General features: G+C 36.2%; 1 protein-coding gene across 11 annotated transcripts in view; it reads right to left on the reverse strand.

The window, feature by feature from the left end:
- Positions 1–2,374: 2,374 nt before the first annotated feature.
- The window catches only part of hdac4 (histone deacetylase 4), a 498,261-nt gene continuing 479,803 nt past the window's right edge, over positions 2,375–20,832 (reverse strand). For all 11 annotated transcript variants that reach the window (XM_072261459.1, XM_072261461.1, XM_072261453.1 and 8 more), the window contains 5 exons: positions 17,003–17,121; positions 16,214–16,347; positions 9,779–9,863; positions 4,103–4,253; positions 2,375–3,904 (listed from right to left, as the gene is read on the reverse strand). In XM_072261459.1, the coding sequence (XP_072117560.1) occupies positions 3,865–3,904; positions 4,103–4,253; positions 9,779–9,863; positions 16,214–16,347; positions 17,003–17,121 (529 nt within the window). In that variant the 3' untranslated portion in view covers positions 2,375–3,864. The remainder of the gene's footprint in view (positions 3,905–4,102; positions 4,254–9,778; positions 9,864–16,213; positions 16,348–17,002; positions 17,122–20,832) is intronic.

Below are 20,832 nucleotides of genomic sequence, written 5' to 3' on the forward strand. Positions count from 1 at the left end.
AGATCACACTTCAAGACAAGAGCTTGCAATAATAATGTTTCACTATTTATATTTCAAACTTTTGGATCCTTTGAATATAATTCCGATGACAATCTGTCAAACAGAAACAATATGATCAACGATAATTGGAAACAGATGATTTTCTTCCGGATTAACCTAGTTTGATCAACATCTTCCAAGTTTTAATTAAATAAGACAGAACTCTAAAATAAGGAAAGCACAGCTTTAAATGTGATGTTGTAATTAGTTTTATTTACACCACAATAGCAAGTTGTCATAATGTGGTACAAAATACTGGACTCCTAATAAAGTCAAAAATGAAGTCTGTACTGTCAAGGAGATACACCATTAGTCAGTCTGAAAGGCTGACCCATTTCAACAGGCAAATGAAGACCATCAAAAGCTACCACAATAAGGCTATCACCAATAAAGTAGGTTCATACAATAATTGATTGTGGCTAAAATACAGAAAATCAGTTTACTGGTACTGATAACAAAGGTGGCATCATTTTGTGTGTGGATAGGTACAAAGAAGGATAAAATATAGTTACAATTTTCATTACTACATACCTGAAATAAAAGATTTTGGGTGAACTAACTTTAAAACTTTTCTGTCACTCTTTCCTCCCCTCAAATTGGAAAAGAAAACGAAAGGCGCCTCCACTATGGAGCACAAAATGTAATACACTGTAACGTGATACTTTGCAGTCAATATCAAAACAAAGGAAAGTGAGGCTGTCAGGTAGCCATCACTCCTGCATCGTAACAACAATATCACTCCCAAAAAAACCTTTCTTTGTAAATATTCATCCACATCGATCACAATACACAACTGCTAAGTGGATTACCGCTACACAATTTATGGTGGCAGAGATAAAGAACAGCTGCGCTGAAAGGTTAATTGTTTATGATCTTAAATACTTAGTCCAGAAAAAAATTGCTTGTCTCAAAAGGGTTGGCCCCAAGACAACACAGGCAGTTAACAGTTTTACAAGTATTCTTTACTGTGTTCTTAAAATTTTATATGCAGATTATGCAATAGTCTATTTGTATGACACAAGTGCTAGATATTTTTTTTGTCAAATTTAAGTATCAATTAATAACAGTATTAAAGAGTGATATTTGAAGATATTTTAATAAAAGATGCATCTCCTTCTGAGGTTATCTGGTATGTTCATCAGAAAAAAAATTGTCAATCCTCGTCTGCAGATGCCAAGGAAAAAAAAGCAAAACTTGGTAAACTGCCCCAGAAATAACTTGATGCAAATTGCGTGCATACCTGTACAGAACAAATGGTATCTTCTGTTTGTGGCACATGCAAGCTCACTGACTCCCCTAAATGAAAATAAAGATCAATGCCCCTTGAAATAAAACAAACAATGGGCCCATTAAAAACAATGTTTAAATTCATCTTATCAAAAGAAGGAATGAATACTTAACTCCACTTATTTAAAGGAATGTTTAACATCAAGAGTAGATGCAAACAGTTTCTTAAAAGTCACAGAATTGATGTGTTAATTGCTTTGCAATCAAACATACATAATCCTATAGAAAGTGTGGAACACCATCTTAAAGATTACAGCTGGTTATATTTTATGTTGTGTAAATCTGTTTTAAAACAAAAATACAGTAGTGCCCTTATTCAGTGTTGCCAAACGTCTCCCACACGCACACATGCTCCACATACTCCTCACAGAGCTAAATTCATTAAGCTTCAAGCAACCATTACAAAAAGGAGGAATGAAAACCATTTACTCAGAGAAAAAAGTTACTAGTTAATGACCCCCATGTCAGTTGTCCCATAAATTCTGGAGTGAGCGTGCTTGTGTACATTAACAGATGGCAGGACAGTGTGCCTTCTCCCACACTCCAGTGGTAATGCTGTTTTACAGCCCAATCCTCAACCAGCATTAGTCACATTCTGGGGCCAACCCAAGCACCTGCAGAATGGAATCAACCAAGGGCTCAGGGCCAAGCTCTTTCCACCCCTGTCAATAGCTGGTAAGCACAGCTCCTGGACCACAATGTAAAAACAACCAGTCCAACAAAATAAAGATCACTCTTCCTTCTTGTTTTCAGAGTGGAACAACTAAAAACCTTAATGCTAATTCCCCCTTAGCAAATGGCAGCCTTCTGCAGTGCAACCAGTTACAAATATCAAATATAGTATCACTGTAGTATTACTCATATTTAAATGGGTATGATATCACCTTGCAATACTATTCTTACAAGACTTCATTTATAAATCTACTTATAACAGAACATATAGTAATATACACCAACTGGAATTGTTACACAAAGTTTGAACAAGATCCCTCACTCAAAGTACACCCTCCTGAAAATGTCCAGTACACTTCTTTAAGCCATCAAAAAGCTATGTTCCATGTAGGGGGTGGGGGAGAATACAGAAGATTAAAATTAGACTGGAACCAAGGAGTAATCACAAAAGAAAGGTTAAAAAAAAATTCACCGAAATATCAGTGGGTAAAGTAACTGGAATTCTCACCAAAAAGTAATTAAAAAATGCAAGTTATTAGGTCTTATGAAACATGATTTAAAAACATAAGGATCTCTTTATATAAAAAGTAGATAATATTTTGTTAAATGGTTTACCAGGAGTAAAAATAAACACAAATAAAAAATGCAATGGTTAAGGTAGTTGCCAAGTCTGACCACAAACATTCATAGTGAGGTGCTCTTCTAAGTGTCCACAATCCATCTTCTCTCATCTTCAGTAAAAGCCATCATTTCCTTTATAAGTGCCCACATAATAAAATCAAACTTGGTCTGTTACGGAAACATTTGTACATGATTACCTCCTGTACCATTAACAAATTACCTGGTCTTTTTTCACAAAAAAACCCCTCTTATTGTCTAATGGATAACAGATTATTATTGGTTTATGTTTTCAGCTTCTATTAGAAATGAGGACCTCAGAAGTGGAAGTTGGAAACAAGTCCTGTGTCATGCTTTTGATTAACATTCCAATCTTTAAACATGTTTGCAAGTCAACCTAACACATGCTTTGTTATTGGTTGATTCCCTATACTACTCAGTGTTATATAAACCCAGCATAATAAGTAAAGCAGGCTTTGATGATAACCTGACAATATTCAACAGTATAATCTGCCACTCTGGACTGGCAACTACCTTAAAATAGGCTAGGTTTTGTTTGGAAAAAACAGCAAAAATGGTACTCCAACTAGGTATGAAAATCCAGCTAATGACTGGACCTTTTTTGCACGCATGCCAGGAAAGAGGCTTCACCACCATCTTTTCCACATCACAACAGTGGAGGAATTATTTCCACACTTTTAAGGCATTGCTCCCCAATTCAAAAGTCAGCAACCATCTGTTGTTAAAAAGGCACATACACTCATGTCTTCAAAGGGCTTCTCAGAAAATACCCCATGCGTCTCTTCCATTCCAATATAGTCTTTCTCACCACATTGTAATGTTCTTCGAATTATTACTATATGCCACTTGGTTTTGTTGAGATTACAATCAATGCATCTGGACTCATAGATGGCATGAACTTCTTCGTTAAAGGACAAGAACAATAGAAACAGTGGTTGACTGCCTGAGACAGGAGAACTTTTGAGTAGGTAAACTCAGAGCAGAGCTTTTGAGATTACACCTCCTTCGTGACTCTGCCAAAGTAAATGCTGGCTGTCCCACAAACCTATTTCAGGACGGACAGAGGTAAAAAAAATCTTTTACTTTTTGTTTATTGCCAGCATTTTGCCCAGTTGTCCTTGTATTCTGGAAGAACACCACAGCAGGACACAGGAGATATAGAATGAAGTCTGGCAGAGTTAGAGAAATAAAGATATTGTGTGCAAAAGAGAGAACTCCAGCTGGCAACTACATTGGTGGCTCTTCCTCCATGGGCTCATCATCTGGCCTGCAGGAAAAGAAAATACACAAATAACTTAAACAGAAAGGACAAAGGCTTCTTAGTCATGGTTCTAAACAGGCCCATACACACTCACATGTTTGTCAGAAGTACTATTTTTCAGGGAGGCTAACCCCATCTCCCAGCTAGCAACACAGAAACGTTTTGTTTACAGTGTCAAAAGACAGATATTCCTCCCTGTCTCACCTTTTCTCAGCATCAGGCCCTTGTTTAACTCCCATTGACAATGAAGCCATAGCTGTCACTGTGTCAGCTTCTTCCTTGTCGCACTTCTGGGCTTCTATCAGTGAGTAGCCAACTGTGGAGGATAATCGCTGGAGTGACTTCCAGTATTTACCTAAGGATAAATAATTGTCTATCAGTAGAGAGAAGCTGCCAGCAAAGACATAGGGATCAAGAAAGTGTTGTTACTTTAAACATGCTAATACTATTTAAGTTGCACATAAAAGTATTACTTAAACACACAATGCTCATTCCATAAATTATAATCATAGAACTGCATTTTAGTAAATGTGAGTTTTAACTGGAAAGAAATTTTTATAGAAATATTTGAGTAGGCTCTTTAATCCTAAAACTGCATTTGACCAGGATCATAAAAAGTACCCTCTAGTGGAAATGATGAAAATTTACCTTGTAAATATTTTATTAAAACAGACTAAATTTAAAGTCCTTCTGCGACCATTTGTGAATACTTGCTTGGTTTCATTTCATGAATATAATATTTACTTTCTCCACAGTAGATTTTCCCATACAAAAGAAAAACAACCTTAGATGTCCTGCCTGCAGGTATTTGAACAATTAATTAAATTTCACTACCGTCTACTTAAATTAAGGATGCTGAAACTTCATTCATTGATTACCCTGAAATAAGTTACTGTGGTTGCTGTACAAATTTAATCACCAATACTTGCTTTAATTTTGATTGCTAGGTTATAGTGGCATCAAACAAGTCAAAGCTGAATATTCATGAGAGAAATTTAACCATTAACACACATAGTTGAGTATTTCATTCAAATACTTAAATTGTGTATCAGCAACCTGTGATTGTTTCTAAAGCAAGACCTATGACTATTTAAAGAAATAGAGATTTGTTAATAAACTAAGCTTTTCAACCATCTTTTTTGTATCACAAATTTAAGGCATTTATCATTTCTTTCTTTAAAACCTTTACTAATTAATACACTTAAAGAATACAAGAAATTATTAAAAAAGTAATTATTCTGCCATTTTAGCTCTAGAGGGCAGTCATACCTTCTACAGCTAAAATGGCAGAATAAATGACTTCTTAAAATTTCTTGTATTCTAGATAGATGTCTATAATACAAGAAATGTATTAGATTTCTACATAATAGGGGAATTAAGGATTGGTGGAAAAAGCAAGTAGGTGGAGTTGATCAGAACACCATGATCTTATTAAATGGCAGAGCAGGCTTGACGGGCCAGATGGCCTACCCCTGCTCCTATTTCTTTTGTTCTTATTTGACAACACACTCTTAACGTCACACTATATAGATATTAAGAAATGATAAGACAAGACGAGATTAGTATGAATTGATCAGTTTTCTTTTTTTGATAAAGTTGACTCAAAAATTTCTTTATTTGGCAGAATAAAAACCCGAGACTGGGTAAAATACATTTACAGAAAGCTAAGAGAGATGGAGGCTTAGCATTACCTAACTTTAGATTCTATTATTGGGCAATTAATATTCGACATATGAAATTTTGGTTACCTGACCAGGATATACTATCCATTCCTAAATGGGTAGCATTGGAATTACAATCTGTTCAGGGCTATACACTTGGCTCTGTTTTAGGTTCCTCTCTTCCTTTTGATTTGAAACGCCTCAAACAGGTATCTAACCCGATAGTTAAATATACCTTATGTATTTGGTTTCAATTCAGAAAATTTTTTGATCTTAACTAATTTGGGCTAGCGATTCCTATCTTAGGTAACATATTTTTTCCTCCCTCTTTTACGGATCGTGCTTTTCAAATTTGGAAGACTAAGGGTATTTCATGGTTTTTGGATTTATTTTTAGATGGTTCCCTTATGTCTTTTGAACAATTATCTAATAAATATAATTTATCAAGAATACATTTTTTTAGATATCTACAAGTTAGAAATTTCCTAAGTACTATACTTTCTTCTTTTCCAATGCTTCCTCCTACATACATTTTAGATACTATAATTAACCTTAATCCATGTCAGAAAGGTGCATCGGCTATGATTTATAATATTATTATGAAACTTAGGAAAGCTCCATTTGATAAGATTAGGGTAGATTGGGAACAGGAATTGGGGTCTATCATTTCCGTGGATGACTGGGGGCAGATTTTACAATTAGTCAATACTTCCTCTATCTGTGCTAAACATTCCCTAATTCAATTTGAAGTTGTTCATAGAGCACATATGTCCAAAGATAAATTAGCTCGCTTATATTCTCATATTAATCCTTTTTGTGATAGATGTCCGGGGCAGATAGCCTCTTTAACTCATATGTTTTGGTCTTGTCCTACTCTGGAAACTTTTTGGAGAGACATTTTTAATATTATCTCCAAGGTATTGAATATAGATATCTCTCCTCACCCTATTACTGCTACCTTTGGACTACCTAAAATTTCCAGTAATCTTTCTCCTTCAGCCCATAGAATGATTGCATTTCTTACTTTAACGGCAAAAAGATGTATCTTACAACATTGGACAACACACTCTTAACGTCACACTATATAGAAATTAAGAAATGATAAGACAAGACGAGATTAGTATGAATTGATCAGTTTTCTTCCTCATCTCCTCTAAAGGAGTCTTGCCAAGAGGTTTAACTAAACTGCTAGCAGCCAAGTTCACAGAATCTGCAGAAAGCTCATGGCAGTAAATCACTCATATATAGTCACATTGACTGCACTTGAGAATGGGCAGTACACTTATTTATATTTTACTTTATAAACATGATACAAAAATGCAATTGTCCAGGGACATTTATGCACTTCTTATAAAAGATTGAGTTTGTCAAACTTCAAATTCTCAGACAATAAGCAAAGACATTCTTGGATGCTTGTATAAAGAAATTCCTCAAAAAATCCTATTTTGGCTCAAAGGGTTGAGAACACTCTCAACAGGACACCGAAGGTAAAGAAGGAAAGGCTGGGGCTCATTCTTCCCATTTAACTGAGAATCAGAATCAGAAACAGGTTGAGTATCACTGGCATACATATGTCATGAAATTTAAGTTTTTTCGGCAACAGTACATTTCAATACATAATAATAACTATAAACCACAATATAAAGTACATTGAAAACAAAGAAGTTAAATAAGTAGTGCAAAAAGAGAGTAAAGTATACTGAGGTAGTGTTGTTCATGGGTTTATTGTCTATTCAGAAATCTGATGGCAGAGGGAAAATAGCTATTCCTGAAATATTGAGTGTGTGTCTTCAGACTCTTGTACCCCCTTCTTAATGATAGCAATAAGAAGATTGCATGTCTTGGGTGATGAGGGACCTTAATGTCACCTTTTTGAGGCATCACCTTTTGAAGATATACTCGAAATTTGACAGGCTAGTGCCCATGATGGAGTTGGCTGAGTTTACAACTTTCTGCAGCTTTTTCAGATCCTGTACAGTGGCCCCTCCATACCAGTTAGTGATGCAACCATGGTATGTTTGTAGAAATTTGATGGCATACCAATTCTCCACAAACTCCTAATGAAATATAGAGATTGTCATGCCTTCTTTGTAATTGCATCGTTATGTTGGGCTCAGGATAGATCCTCAGAGATACTGATATTCAGGAACTTGAAACTGTTCACCCTTTCCACTGCTGATCCCTCAATGAGGATGGGCGTGTGTTCCCTCAATTTCCCCTTCCTTAAGTCCATAATCAATTCTTGGTGCTACTGACGTTGAGTGCAAGGTTATTGCCGCAACACCACTTAACCAGCTGATTTATCTTGCTCATGTACGCCTCCTTGTCACCATCTGAAATTCTGCCAACAATAGTTCTGCTGTTGGCCAATCTATAGATGGCATTTGAGCTGGGCCTAGCCATACAATTGTGGGTGTAGAGAGAGTTGAGCAGTGGGCTAAGTACGCATCCTTGAGGTGCACCAGTGTTGATTATCAGTGAGGAGGAGATGTTATTTCCAATCTGCAGAGACTGTGATCTCCCAGTGAGGAAGTCAAGGAGTCAAGGGAGGTACAGAGGCCTAGGTTTTAAAGCTTATTGATTAGAACTGAGGGTATGATTGTGTTGAAAACTGAACTGTAATCAATAAACAGTAGCCTGATATACGTATTATTATTGTCCACATGATTCAAGGCCGAGTGGAGAGCCAGTATGATTGCATCTGCTGTAAACTTATTGTGGTGATAGGCAAATTGCAGGTCCTTGCTCAAGCAGGAGTTGATTCTAGCCATGACCAACCTCTCAAAGCACTTCATCACAGTAGATGTGAGTGCCTCTGGAAGATAGTCGTTGAAAAAGCTCACCCTGCTCTTCTTGGGCAATGGTATGATTGATGCCCTTTTGAAGCAGGTGGGAACCTCCAAGCACAGTGGTGAGAGATTGAAGATATCCTTGAACACCCTTGCCAGTTGGCTGGCACTACCAAGTACACCATCTAGGCCTGATGCCTTGTGAGGATTCACCCTTTTGAAAGATGTTATGACATCGGCCTCCGAGATAGAGATCACATGGTCGCATGATGCTGCAAGGATTCGCACAGGTGTAGTTTTACTCTCCCTTTCAAAGTGTGAATAAACAACATTGAGCTTATTTGCAAGTGAAGCATCACAGCCATTCAATGATGTTAGGCTTTCCTTTATAGAAGTAATGGCCTGCAAACCCTGCTACAGCTGATGTGCTTCCGATTCTGTCTCTAATCTGAATCAGAATTATTTTATCGCCCTTAAAACAGACTTCTGTAGGTTGTACCTGGACTTCTTGTATAGTTCTAGATCACCAGTATTGAATGTTACAGATCCAGCCCTCAAAAGACTACGAATCTTCTGGTTCATCCACAGCTTTTGGTGTGGATATATCCGATATGTTCTCAAAGGCACATGCATCCACACAGGTCTTGATGAAGTCGATGACAACTGTGACATATTTATTCAAACTCAAAGATGAATCCTGAACTATTGCTCAGTCCACTCACTGAAATCAGTCCTGTAAGCGCTCATCTACTTATGTGCTGGAAGTAAAGTGCAGTTGGATGATCAGACTTTCCAAAGTGTTGGTGTGGGATGGCACAATAAGCGCTCTTGATGGTGGTACAGCAGTAGCCAAGTGTGTCGGCTCCTCTGGTTCACAGACTTCTTTAAGCTGGCCTGGTTGAAATCTCCTGCAATGATAAGGAAGGCATCAGGGTGTGCAGTTCCATGCCTGCTGATTATGTTGCTCAGCTCCTCCAGTGCCTGCCTGACGTTGGCCTGAGATACAATGTACACCAGGACGATGGTGGAAAGTTCTCTCAGCAGAAAAAAGTGGACCATATTTGACTGCTAGATGTTCTGGGTCAGATGAGCAGGATTGAGACAGAACCACCGCGTTTGTGCACCATGATGAGTTAATCATAAAGCAGACTCCATCTCCTTTGCCATTAAAAGACTGAGCTTTCCTGTCTTTGCAGAGAAAGTCTGCTGCCAGATGCTTTCTGTACACCAATATTTAGTGACAGTGCATGACATTATTATATTTAATCTGATTTTATTTCCTTCTGAATAAAAGGAAAACTTTGAAGCTTGACAGTAGGACATTTAAGCCACTAAATCAAATATCATAAAAGTTAGTTAATTCAGTACAGTCAATCACACCAATGGATACAACATTAGAAAATTGTAATTTTGCAACTTTATAGACTCACTCTGTATTTCGATTACATTCTCAATGGATTGAACAGCATTGGGATTTGGTCTTTGCTGTAATATGTCTTGTGAAAATGGTTCAAGCTGAAAAAAAGTCAAAACAAACAATTAACTTTAATGGAAAGTGAAAGAAAAATGTTCTTTTCCATTAATAAAGCTATCAAATATGTTAGGTAATCTGTTGCAAAAAATTAAGAGATAAATGATAGGCATGAAATTCACCCAAGAAATTCCATAGTGTCTGGATCCAAAATGTTTGTTTATGAGACAAAAACAGGGCAAATGACAAATATATCCAGGGTCAAGACAATCTAACTTTGAAAATTGTCTGCTTCAAGTTTAACCTATTAAAAAGTTCAGGGGTGAGATGGTCAAGGCTCCATCCCAATCACCTTTTAAAGAATTAAATGAGATCCACTTTGGAATATAGAACAAAGTTAATTCAATAAAGCTATATTGCATATGGGGCATCTATTACAAATTAGTGACAATGTGTCAAGTTTTATGTTGGGATAATAAAGGGGGTCTTTTTACAGTATGTATATGATAACATTTGTGTATTGTAAAGAATGTGACAAACCTGGCTTTAAGAGACAAAGGAAGGATGTATAACATGAGGCAACAGATTATTAGATATTACCAATCTTGGAACAGGCAACACTGCCCTGCATATCACTTTATAGTATTCTTTTCTTCTACATATGCTTTTAGGAAAGTAAATTGCAATTTCAAAAGTATGCTAAACACTTAGTTTCTCCAGCAGACTGTTTGTTGCTCCAGATTTCAGTATTTTAAATTTTGTGTCTCCACTTCAAAACTATTTTGCTTTTATAAAATGTGCTGAAGCCATATCAGCAAATAGAAAAATATTCATACACTTATAAATCTTAGCCTGCCATTATTATCCAATGAAATAAGTTAATTATCCATGTTGAAAGACGATTAGTATTTTCAAAGTTGTAGTCTTTTCATTGTAACGCAATAAAGACTGGAAGATATGACTTCCCATTAATCCATCATAAACTGAAGAAAACCAGGGGCACTTAACTGAGTGAATAATCAATAACCTACACAAAATTTAAGCTGCAGGATGCACTGATGTAATTCAATCTGTGTTAATTATTTGGGTTCCTCCAAAAGCATTGATGTAAATATTAAAATTTCGATTTGCTCTGGGACAATTGACCACTCATTGAACTTAAGAAAGTATTTCAGACAGTAATGGGCAGCTTGGATGAATACAATTCAGGTGAAGCTGATTCAGCTTTCTATCAACTACTTTGAGCTTTAAAAAAGGCATGAAATTATCACACTAGAGAAGTTGTAAAATCCTAGGGAAGGCAAAGCATGGAAAAAAACTTTTCGTTCTGGGATCAGGTCAGATTTTTCTTCCTTTTTGTCAAGTAAACTAACCTGAACCAAAGGCAAGTTTTTATCTGAATATTGGAGGATTATGTTTTCACCTAGTTGACAAGGTTCTTCCATGTGCAATTTTCAGAAAAAAATGAGATTTGAGATATATAAAGCAAATTTAAATCTCCCTTGCTAACTTACATATTAAGCTCTTGTGTACAATACACTTGGAAGTAGAAATTTTACTCCTAATAATTTGATAGGAAACAACTGCTAACCTCATGCATGTAACCACATCTTTTGGAAGAGAATGTACTGATTTTGCAAAACTTAAAAGTATCAAAGAACATCACTATCCCACTGAGATTATTTGTATTTTGTCATAAAATGTGTTTCATCTCAGGATAGTTTTCCATCTTAGTTTCATCTCACAAGCAGGGAAGGAAAAGAGTTAATCAAATAAGACATCTGTTTCATTTGAAATACAAAATTATCTCTAAAATCTCAAAGAAATCTATAAAACATTCTCATATCTCTTTTTTAATTATTGAGTAATTTCAGGCAAAGGCATTAGCTCTCTCAAACTGTTCGTGCACTGACAGCGCACTGAGAGGGTCATGAAATTTACAATAAAATATATTTATTTTCCTGGCTACAATAAACACGCCATCTGGTAATTTAGCTATGAGTGTGTGTAGGTATGTGTGTATATGTTTGTGCAATGCGCTCCTGTTCTGAGCTGAGTTCTAGCTGAAATTATGCTGCCATTAAATTCTAATGGATATTTGAACCACTAAATTATATGTCATAATCAACCTCAAAAATGGTTCTGGAACTAATCCAAAGGAAATAGAAATGGGTACTTTTTCCTTTCTTCCCCCTTCATTTAAAAAAACTAGAGAAAAAAAATCAAAATTAAAATCAAGATTAACCCAGTTCAGCAACCAATCTGGTGGAATATTAAGAAATTCAAGTGTCTGAAAAATGAACATCAAAAGAGTTAAACACAATCCTTTATGATTAATTTTCATTCCGTTTCAGGTTACATTTTTTCCCCACATGAAAGTCCCTGCAAAGCCAAAATTTCACTGTAAAAGAATTCAAAATTTAAACAAGAAGCTGTTGGTTCCAGAATGTTCTGCATATGCCTTCCTGTGCCAGGAGGAAATAATGTGCATTAATAACTATGAAAAAGATACAGTATACTTTACAATCTGTAGCAAAATACTTTGTAATTTAACAGTGGCATGATCAAATAGTTGCCCGTTAGTTGTTTTAATGTAATCCCTCTTGAAATACTGAATATAATCCATCAAAAAACAATTTGTTTCCTTTTAACTATGAAGAATTATTAGCAGAGGATTGAGAAGCTAAAAGTTGTATCATCTCCCTTTTGGTTGCAAAAAATAAAACTGAAGAGTTAAACTGAACCATAAGTACCCTCTCCACTGTTGTTTATTTGGTGAGAGAGTTTGAAAAGGAAGTAAACAAATACTGAAAAGCATACAAACATTGCCTTGTTCAAAAGGTATGGTGTAGCCTATAAAGATCTTGTTGAAACTCTTCATGCCACTGCCAGGAATAGCAAGTAGTATTCACAGGGTCATAATAAGAATAGTAATGTCTTCCGAGCATTTTAGTTCCAGAAGGGCCTGGCTTCTACTGGGGTCAAGAAACTCCAGTTAATATTCCACACTTTTCCCACACGCCAATTTCATCAAGTTTCTATGGTCCCAGCTGTAGTACATATCTATATATGTGTACCGACTTCCACTAACATTCTTCCATTTTACACGCAGGCACCAGGACTAATGTTTGAAATTCCATTGCTTTCACCACTGAATTGTGGCAGCCTGACAAAGCCAAATGGCCGATTTCCTTCTTCCACCCTCTCCTCTCCTTTAGTCTGGGTATTTAGTAGTCAGTGAAGTCCTTTCAACAATTTACAAAATGCCAAAGCAGTGTTAATGTTTCTAGGAATTGGCAATGAATATCAACTAAGTGTACAGATCACAAATGGAGCAACTTGTGATACAGGCCTCTGCAAATTTGGAATTCTCCAGCTAACACACAAGAATAGTTTAGTATCTTTCTTAAAAAACAGGAGCTGCATTTCTCCACTCTTTTCTTTTGAACTTGCATTTGTATTTGGTAAACCTCCTATATATTTTATATTCCAGTTCAGCACATTGTTACACAGGCCAAACAGTGACACGGAACGGCCCCATCAATGCAAAAGGAGATCACACATTTCATGGAATTTGGGAGAAACATGGGACACATATTCCGCCAACTGTGGTATCACAAACAAGAGAAAATCTGCACATACTGGAAATCCAAAGCAACACACTCAAAATGCTGCAGGAACTCAGCAGGCCAGGCAGCATCTATGGAAAAGAGTAAACAGTCCTAAAAGCTGATTGTTTACCCTTGGATGCTGCCTGGGCTGTTGAGATCCTCCTGCATTTTATGTGTGTTGCTTTGGCCATCTGTGTAACCTCACAGGCTTCCTCTCATTTGTCTCTCTTCATAATTCTGATTTATCAGACAAATTTCATTACATTTCTAACATTTTTGTTACAGAATTCTTTGACCTTCTTCTGAAGGTGAAGGCTGAAGGCCGGAATTCCAGCTACCAACTGGAGTAGAAAGACTGGCTCACTGGAAGGTGGGGAAAGCCAAGGCCAACATTTGTACATTTATTGCATACCTCTCACTCAGATGCTGTCAAAGATGAACTCTAATTGGAAAACTTCTGAAGCTTTGTATGCAGTTAGTGTGCAGTTTTCTAGCTCACTGGTCTTGCTTCATAGAGTTATCCAAACTATCAAACTGGAGTCATTCTGCTACCAGAATGAGGTACCTGTACTCATTTCCATAGGATCTGTAACCTTCTATGGTCACGTTCAAGTGTGCTTACATGTGAAAATAGGTGAAGGGTAAATTATTACCTTGCAAAATTATTTTTTGCAATACAATTTCAACTGACTGGAAGGAATTGTTTAAAATATGTATTTCAAAAACCACTTTGTTTGTATTTGCATTTGTTGTTACAAAATGAATGTATCTATCATTCAAGATGAAAGATAAGAGACTTTTAGCAATGTAATGAGTGAATCCTGCTAGCTGTGGCTAGTTAATCTTATTCTAAAGATACCGCTAGCATTCATCACCTCTTCTGCAAGTCCCAGACTTGGACAGGTCCATTTTGTTGTTATACTTTACATGGTGTTGTTAGGATTCCATAAACTTAGACTGAGAATCTGCTTGAGACTTGGGAAAGGAACAAGGATTTCATTTCTGAAGAATGACGAAGTCGTTTTGTTTTATTATTTAAACTTAATATTTCTATTAATTTGTAAATCTTTAATGCTGTTAACTTTATTTTTTGGTCATTATTAGCAACTTATTTCCCTGTCTTTTGGCATGCATTTAAAACTGTGACAGGAGTTAATTTTTTACCCAGCTTTGCATTCCATTAAATGCTGTGAGGGTCCATTGTGCTGCCAGAGATCCCACTCAATCAGTGATGCCTGTTTGTCTTCCTGCTAGACTCCTGGGTATGGAAAATGAAATCTGAGAAAGATGTGCTATGCGGGCATCATGGGTGATCAGAATATTCCATACATTGAAAGATGCATCATCACTTGTAATTTTCTCATACGACTGCAGTCAAGTGTATTTTGTTTATTTAGAAATACATTTTACAGAATTTAAACAGTTGGTACAGCACTCACTAATTTTTACATCCAAGTGCATCAGTGAACATCCATTTGTTCATTTGCCCTACTAGAGTATACACCAATCCACAAGCATAACTATGCATAAACTGAACAGCTTTTGGATGGCTGGAAGTCCAGCGATTAATAATAAAATCAAAGAAATGTTTAAAGAGAAAAGACATTTCTTCCATAATATTAAATGCAACTTAAAAGAAACACACACTCAAATTAAACATGAACTCCAAATGATAATCAATGCTTAGCAGAAGTGTTTGTATACAATCCTTCTCAAAGCTGGCATAGAAGTAGTTGAACATCTGGTTGTACATCTGTGTAAACTTGCTGTTGAATGCTGTGCAATAGCAAGGCTAGAACAAATGTGATATATTCTCTACAAATGAAAAGCAAAGGTGGGTTAAGAGATAAAGAAGGAAAATCAGCAGGAAGATGAGAAACACTATTTCAAGATTTCTAGGATTATGTTACTGAAATGATAGTGCTGCAGAATTCTTCTACATCAACCTTGATGAAGTTCCCATTTGGTTAATTCAACTAACGAAGTGCTCAGCAGTGACTTTAATGACACATGAATAAACTTTAATGTTAGTATCTCTGAAGTTATAATACTAAGCGCCAGATGCTGACCATGAGTTCAGTAAAACTCAAAAAATAGAGAATTAGCTAGAATAAGTGAAACAGAAACAAAAAAAAGATTAGAACATGGGAATAAGATAAGATTGCCTTAAACCAAAACTATCATGACTAACCTCTACTGTGTGACGACACTGACTTTAGAAGAAGGAAAATTTAAGAATAAAACCTTTACATCTTAAATGGGTAAATATTTATTTTGTTTGATACCTGTACACAATGTATTGCAGAGTAATCACTGACAAGTGTGAGCCCATATGTGATGTACTTATTTGTAGTTAGAATACTGCAGAATGCGTAGAGGACAGGCAATCCCCAAAATAACAAATCACTAAGTACATAATTTCAGGTTTGCATTTCTAGAAGGTAAATTGCATCCAAATATCCAGAAATAGGGGAAAAATTCATTTTACATAAGGGAGCCCCAGCCTTTCAAAGATAAAAGGAAAACATTTGAGCAATAAAACAGTTTATCTAAAGCAAATGCAACACTTCAAACAGGATACATTCACACAACTGCTTTAGGTCTTTCCCTAGTTCATTGTTGCAATCGGTCATGCAATTATTTAATCTGCGTTACTGATGAACAGGTCTTGCGGAATTATATTTCTTTTGGAAGTCTGCCCTCATCTCATTCATAATCTGCAGCTAAAGGCGCACCTGTGAGTTCTTGAACTTGTCAGCTTATAATGTGCATTGATGTTTTACCTCATTTCCAAGTAAAGCAGAAACACATGCTTCTGAGGCATCGCAAATGGCAGTGAGATCGTGGCCCCCTTCCAGGGCTAGCACGACACGGCCTCCAGCCAGACCCATCAGCTGTTTGGTAAGGTAGCCAAAACCTGTGTCAGGAAAAAGGAAATGCAAGAGAAGTCAAAGGTCAGAAGCCTACTTTGACTCTTGGCGAACGATCAAAGTTTCCAAGTATTACATCATATTTGAAATGGCCACTAGGGATTACTGGGACTAAATGTATAATATAAGCCAGGTTTAATTTCAATAAATACAACTTACTATTTCAGTTCAGCTCTTTTTGATCTTCTGTTTAATATATGCAATTTTGTGATAAATGTTTTAAATTTCCTAAAGTGGCACGCCATTGACTTCCTAAGGGCCTCCAAAAAATGCCCACTTTTATTTTCTTGCAGGCAAATGGAAAATACAAATAAGTATTTTAGAAATGCATAAGATTTTTACTCAGGAAGAAAACATGTTCTTACCATTTCAACTCTCATATGCTAAAATGTACCATTGATTGCGATTTTTTTTGAACAAAGACATTTAACAGCTCAACCAGTAAAGCCCCTGGCTTTTCTGAAGGATTTAAAGACCCTTTTGAAGATTAGTGTTCATGTTTCTTCCCTCCCCCTCAGAGCTGGAAAATGTGGGTCATTTACTCTCACTAATTTGGCTGTCAAACGTTTAAGTTTTTTTACTCTAATTAAACCACCTACTTTAAATAAAATGATAATTTCATTCATCAACAAGCAAACTTACATTTAGCAGAGACTTTGTAGCCTCCAAGAGGGGCTGGATGTCCCTCCACTGCATCAAATCCAGAGGATACAAGCACCATGTCAGGAGCGAACTCATTAGCAACGGGCATCACCACTGTCCTGTAACGAAAGGCAAACAGAATCCTGGTTTAGACTCTCATTAAAAAAGTATTTTCATGACACACTCAAGCTTTTGAAATGCTGCCTCAAGTTACACTGGATCAGTACTGAAGGTAATAGGTAATGGTTTATTTTTGTTCATAGGCCTCTAGAAAATAAGACTTATGTTTTTAGATGCCATGTAGATGCAACAGGTAAACTTTTACCCTTCCCCATTAAACTGAAAATGTGGAATAATTCTGTGATTTGAATGTGAGAACGTACTTCAATAGTTAACTCTACTAGGATCCCAAGCTAAAATGGATCAAGATTGGCTGTGATAGAGGTTTGTGGACCAAAGCAAAATGGTTTAATGTGTGTTAGCTGATGAATCTACAGCACAAGACCAAGCAGGGGATGTAGCAAATGGCACAAATATGTTTTATTACCTTTACTGTCTGGGATATGAGAAACAACACCTTAATCTGAAAACCCATCATAGTTGTGCAACTGATGCAGCTTCAGCAACAGGGGGTGAATCTAGATTCCACTGCTCTGTGTGTGTGGAGTTTGCATGCTCTCCCTGTGAACACGAGCTTCCTCTGGTGGTACGGTTTCTTTTGAAATCTCAAAGATGTGCATTGATAGGTAATATCGCTATTGTAAATTGTCCCTAGTGGCAGGTGAATAAGCATTAGGATTTTGTGGGAGTTGGAAAGAATAAAACAGGAGTGACTTAGTGGGCTGAAATACCTCCTTGCATTCTCTATTGATTATGAAACTTGAATCCTAGATTAAATATCATAGAAATAAGAGGTAAATATCTTCAGAAGGCCACACATTGGTAATTATTATGCTGCACTGGTATGCCAAATTGGACTTTTCAGTACACCAACTTTATATTAATCCACATGACACCTAATTCAATCCAACTCTTCTGTTTTCAATACATTCAGTTAACATTTGCCTACAATATGAAGCCAAAGTTACATAAGCTACATACAATACTATAACCAGAACTGAAACGTTTAATCAGTTGATGTTCCTTCTCCAATTCGTCAGTATTTTGAATTAAATGCAAGCAAACTAAAAACTAGAAATTAAATCTTGACATCATCCCAAAACATAATAACATGATTGGAAAACAGTTATGTTGAAGGACAATGGAAATAATTGAGACTATTTTCCATGATGTTGAAAGATTGACATTTTAAATTAGGGCAAGAAAATCTATACAGTTTCATGCATGACAACTACTTTCATTTCAAATGAAATCACTTAAAACACATGGCAATGAATCTTATGCAACAATGTACTTTTCATTAGTCAAGAAAGGTTGCTGGAACACAAAACACACGATTCCAAAGAAATTATGACTTCCATCAGATTTATTTTCCAGTGGTATAAAACAAACCTAAATAATTCTACTGTAACAAAATGACATTTTGCTTTAGTAAAAGCATGTTTTGCATGTAACAAATGGGCATCTAGTTAATAGTATATAATTAAGTTCCTTCAATAAGTTCACAAGCACGAGATTGATCTTCTCACCATATAAATGGTATGTGACTAAGTATATCTCTTCCTAAAATACATAGCAGATAACATAATGATGCAACTGGACATAAGTGAGAAGAGATTTTCCATCTTCAAAAGTATAGAGTACAAGTGTTAGGAGCTTACTCCTGCAAAAAGATTGGGTGCCACACTAAAAAAAACTTTTGGGCACTGCTGAGGTACCTGGATGAATCTTCATTGAAGAATGCAACAGAACTGAACACAAACTGATTCTATCTTTTAAATACTGAAATACCAGATTTCTACTGTATATATTAAAAACATTTTTTCAATAGATTGTCTTCTATTGGGAGGACAATGGAAAAAATGTCTATAATGAACTAAAACATTAGTAAGATTGTACCAGGAGCACTGAGTGCAGTCCTAGTGCCCAGCTATTCATAGTAAGTTATTTATCTAAAAAGAATGCAGCAAAGATTTACATGGATGTTACTAGGATTGGAGGGCTTGAGTTATAAGGAGAGGATGGATAGGCTAGGATGTATATTTCCCTGAAGGTTGTTTAACAAGATTAAAACAGGGCATTGCTAAAACAAAATCCTGAATAATTAAACAGCTAGTGCATGAACAGGTGTGCAAGTTTTTGCTGAAGTATACTGATATTTTATTTTATCCAGCAACATAACAACATTTTGTAATAATATAATAGAAATTATGCACTTACATTATTTTTATGATGTTACATGTGATACCATTAGTACGGTACAGTACAGTACAGGAAAAACTCTTCAATTGGCCATTTCTGCTCCAACCACGAAGCCAATTTAATCCAACTTTTGAACAGAATTTAAATTTTTGCTGCAACTCCCATTTGTACTTCTTAATATACAGTTGGAAGAAAACATTTGTGAACCATTTGCAATTACATAGTTCTCTGCATTAATTACTCATAAAATGTGGTCTGATCTTCATCTAAGTCACAATAATTGACCTACACGATCTGCCCGAACTAATAAACAATAATTGACCTATACGAACTGCCCGAACTAATAAACAATTGTACTTCTTGTCAATATTGAATACACCATTTAACTTATCACAGTTCAGGTTCTAAAAAGTATGTGAACCTCGCATTTCTACTGAATGTTCATCAGTTCACAGTAAGAGAAATTGTCTACAAATGGAGGAAATTCAGAAATGTTGCTATTCTTCCCAGGAAAGGGCATCCTGTAAAAGATCACACCAAGAGCACAACATGCAATGATGAAAGAGGTGAAAAAGAACCCAAGGGCAACGTCAAAAGATCTGTAGAAATCACTAGAACTTGATAAAGTCTCTGTTTATGAGTCCACTATCAGAAAAACACTGAACAAGAATGGTGTTCGTGGAAGGACACCACAAAGAAAACCACTGCTCTCCAAAATAAAACATTGCTGCACGTCTCAAATTTGCAAAAGACCACCTGGATGTTCTACCACGCTTACTGGGAAAAATGTTCTGTGGACAAATGAGACAAAAGTTGAACTTTATGGCAGAAATACACACTGCTTGTTTGGAGGAAAAAGGGCACTGCACACCAACACCAGAACCTCATTCTAACTGTGAAGCATGGTGGAAGGAGCATCATGGTTTGGGCTGCTTTGCTGCCTCAGGGTCTGGAGAGCTTGCAATTGTTGAGGGAACAATGCATTCAGAATTGTATCAAGGCATTTTGCAGGAGAACGTCAGGGCAGCGGTCCGTCAACTGAGGCTTAATATAAGCTGGATAATGCAACAAGACAATGATCTGAAACACAGAAGTAAATCAACAACAGAATGGTTTAAAATAGAAGAAAATTTGTGTTTTGGAATGGCCAAGTCAGAGTCCAGATCTTAACCCAATTGAGATACTGTGGCATAACTTGAAGAGGGCTGTTCAAGCACAGTATCCCAGGAATATTGATGAACTGGAACAGTTTTATATGGAGGAATGGTTTAAAACTCCTACTCACCGTTGTGCAAGTCTGATCAGCAACTACAGGAAATATTTGGTGGAGGTTATTGGTGCTATAGGAGGTTCTACCAGTTATTAAATACAAGGGTTCACATACTTTTTTCCAGTTTAGACTGAATGACTAAACATTGCATTCAATAAAGACATGAAAAGTACAATTGTTTGTGTATTATTTGTTTAGGCAGATTGTGTTAGTCTCTTATTGTGACTTAGATGATGAT

This window comes from Mobula birostris, chromosome 6, assembly GCF_030028105.1.
Source record: "Mobula birostris isolate sMobBir1 chromosome 6, sMobBir1.hap1, whole genome shotgun sequence".
Lineage (NCBI taxonomy): Eukaryota > Metazoa > Chordata > Chondrichthyes > Myliobatiformes > Myliobatidae > Mobula > Mobula birostris.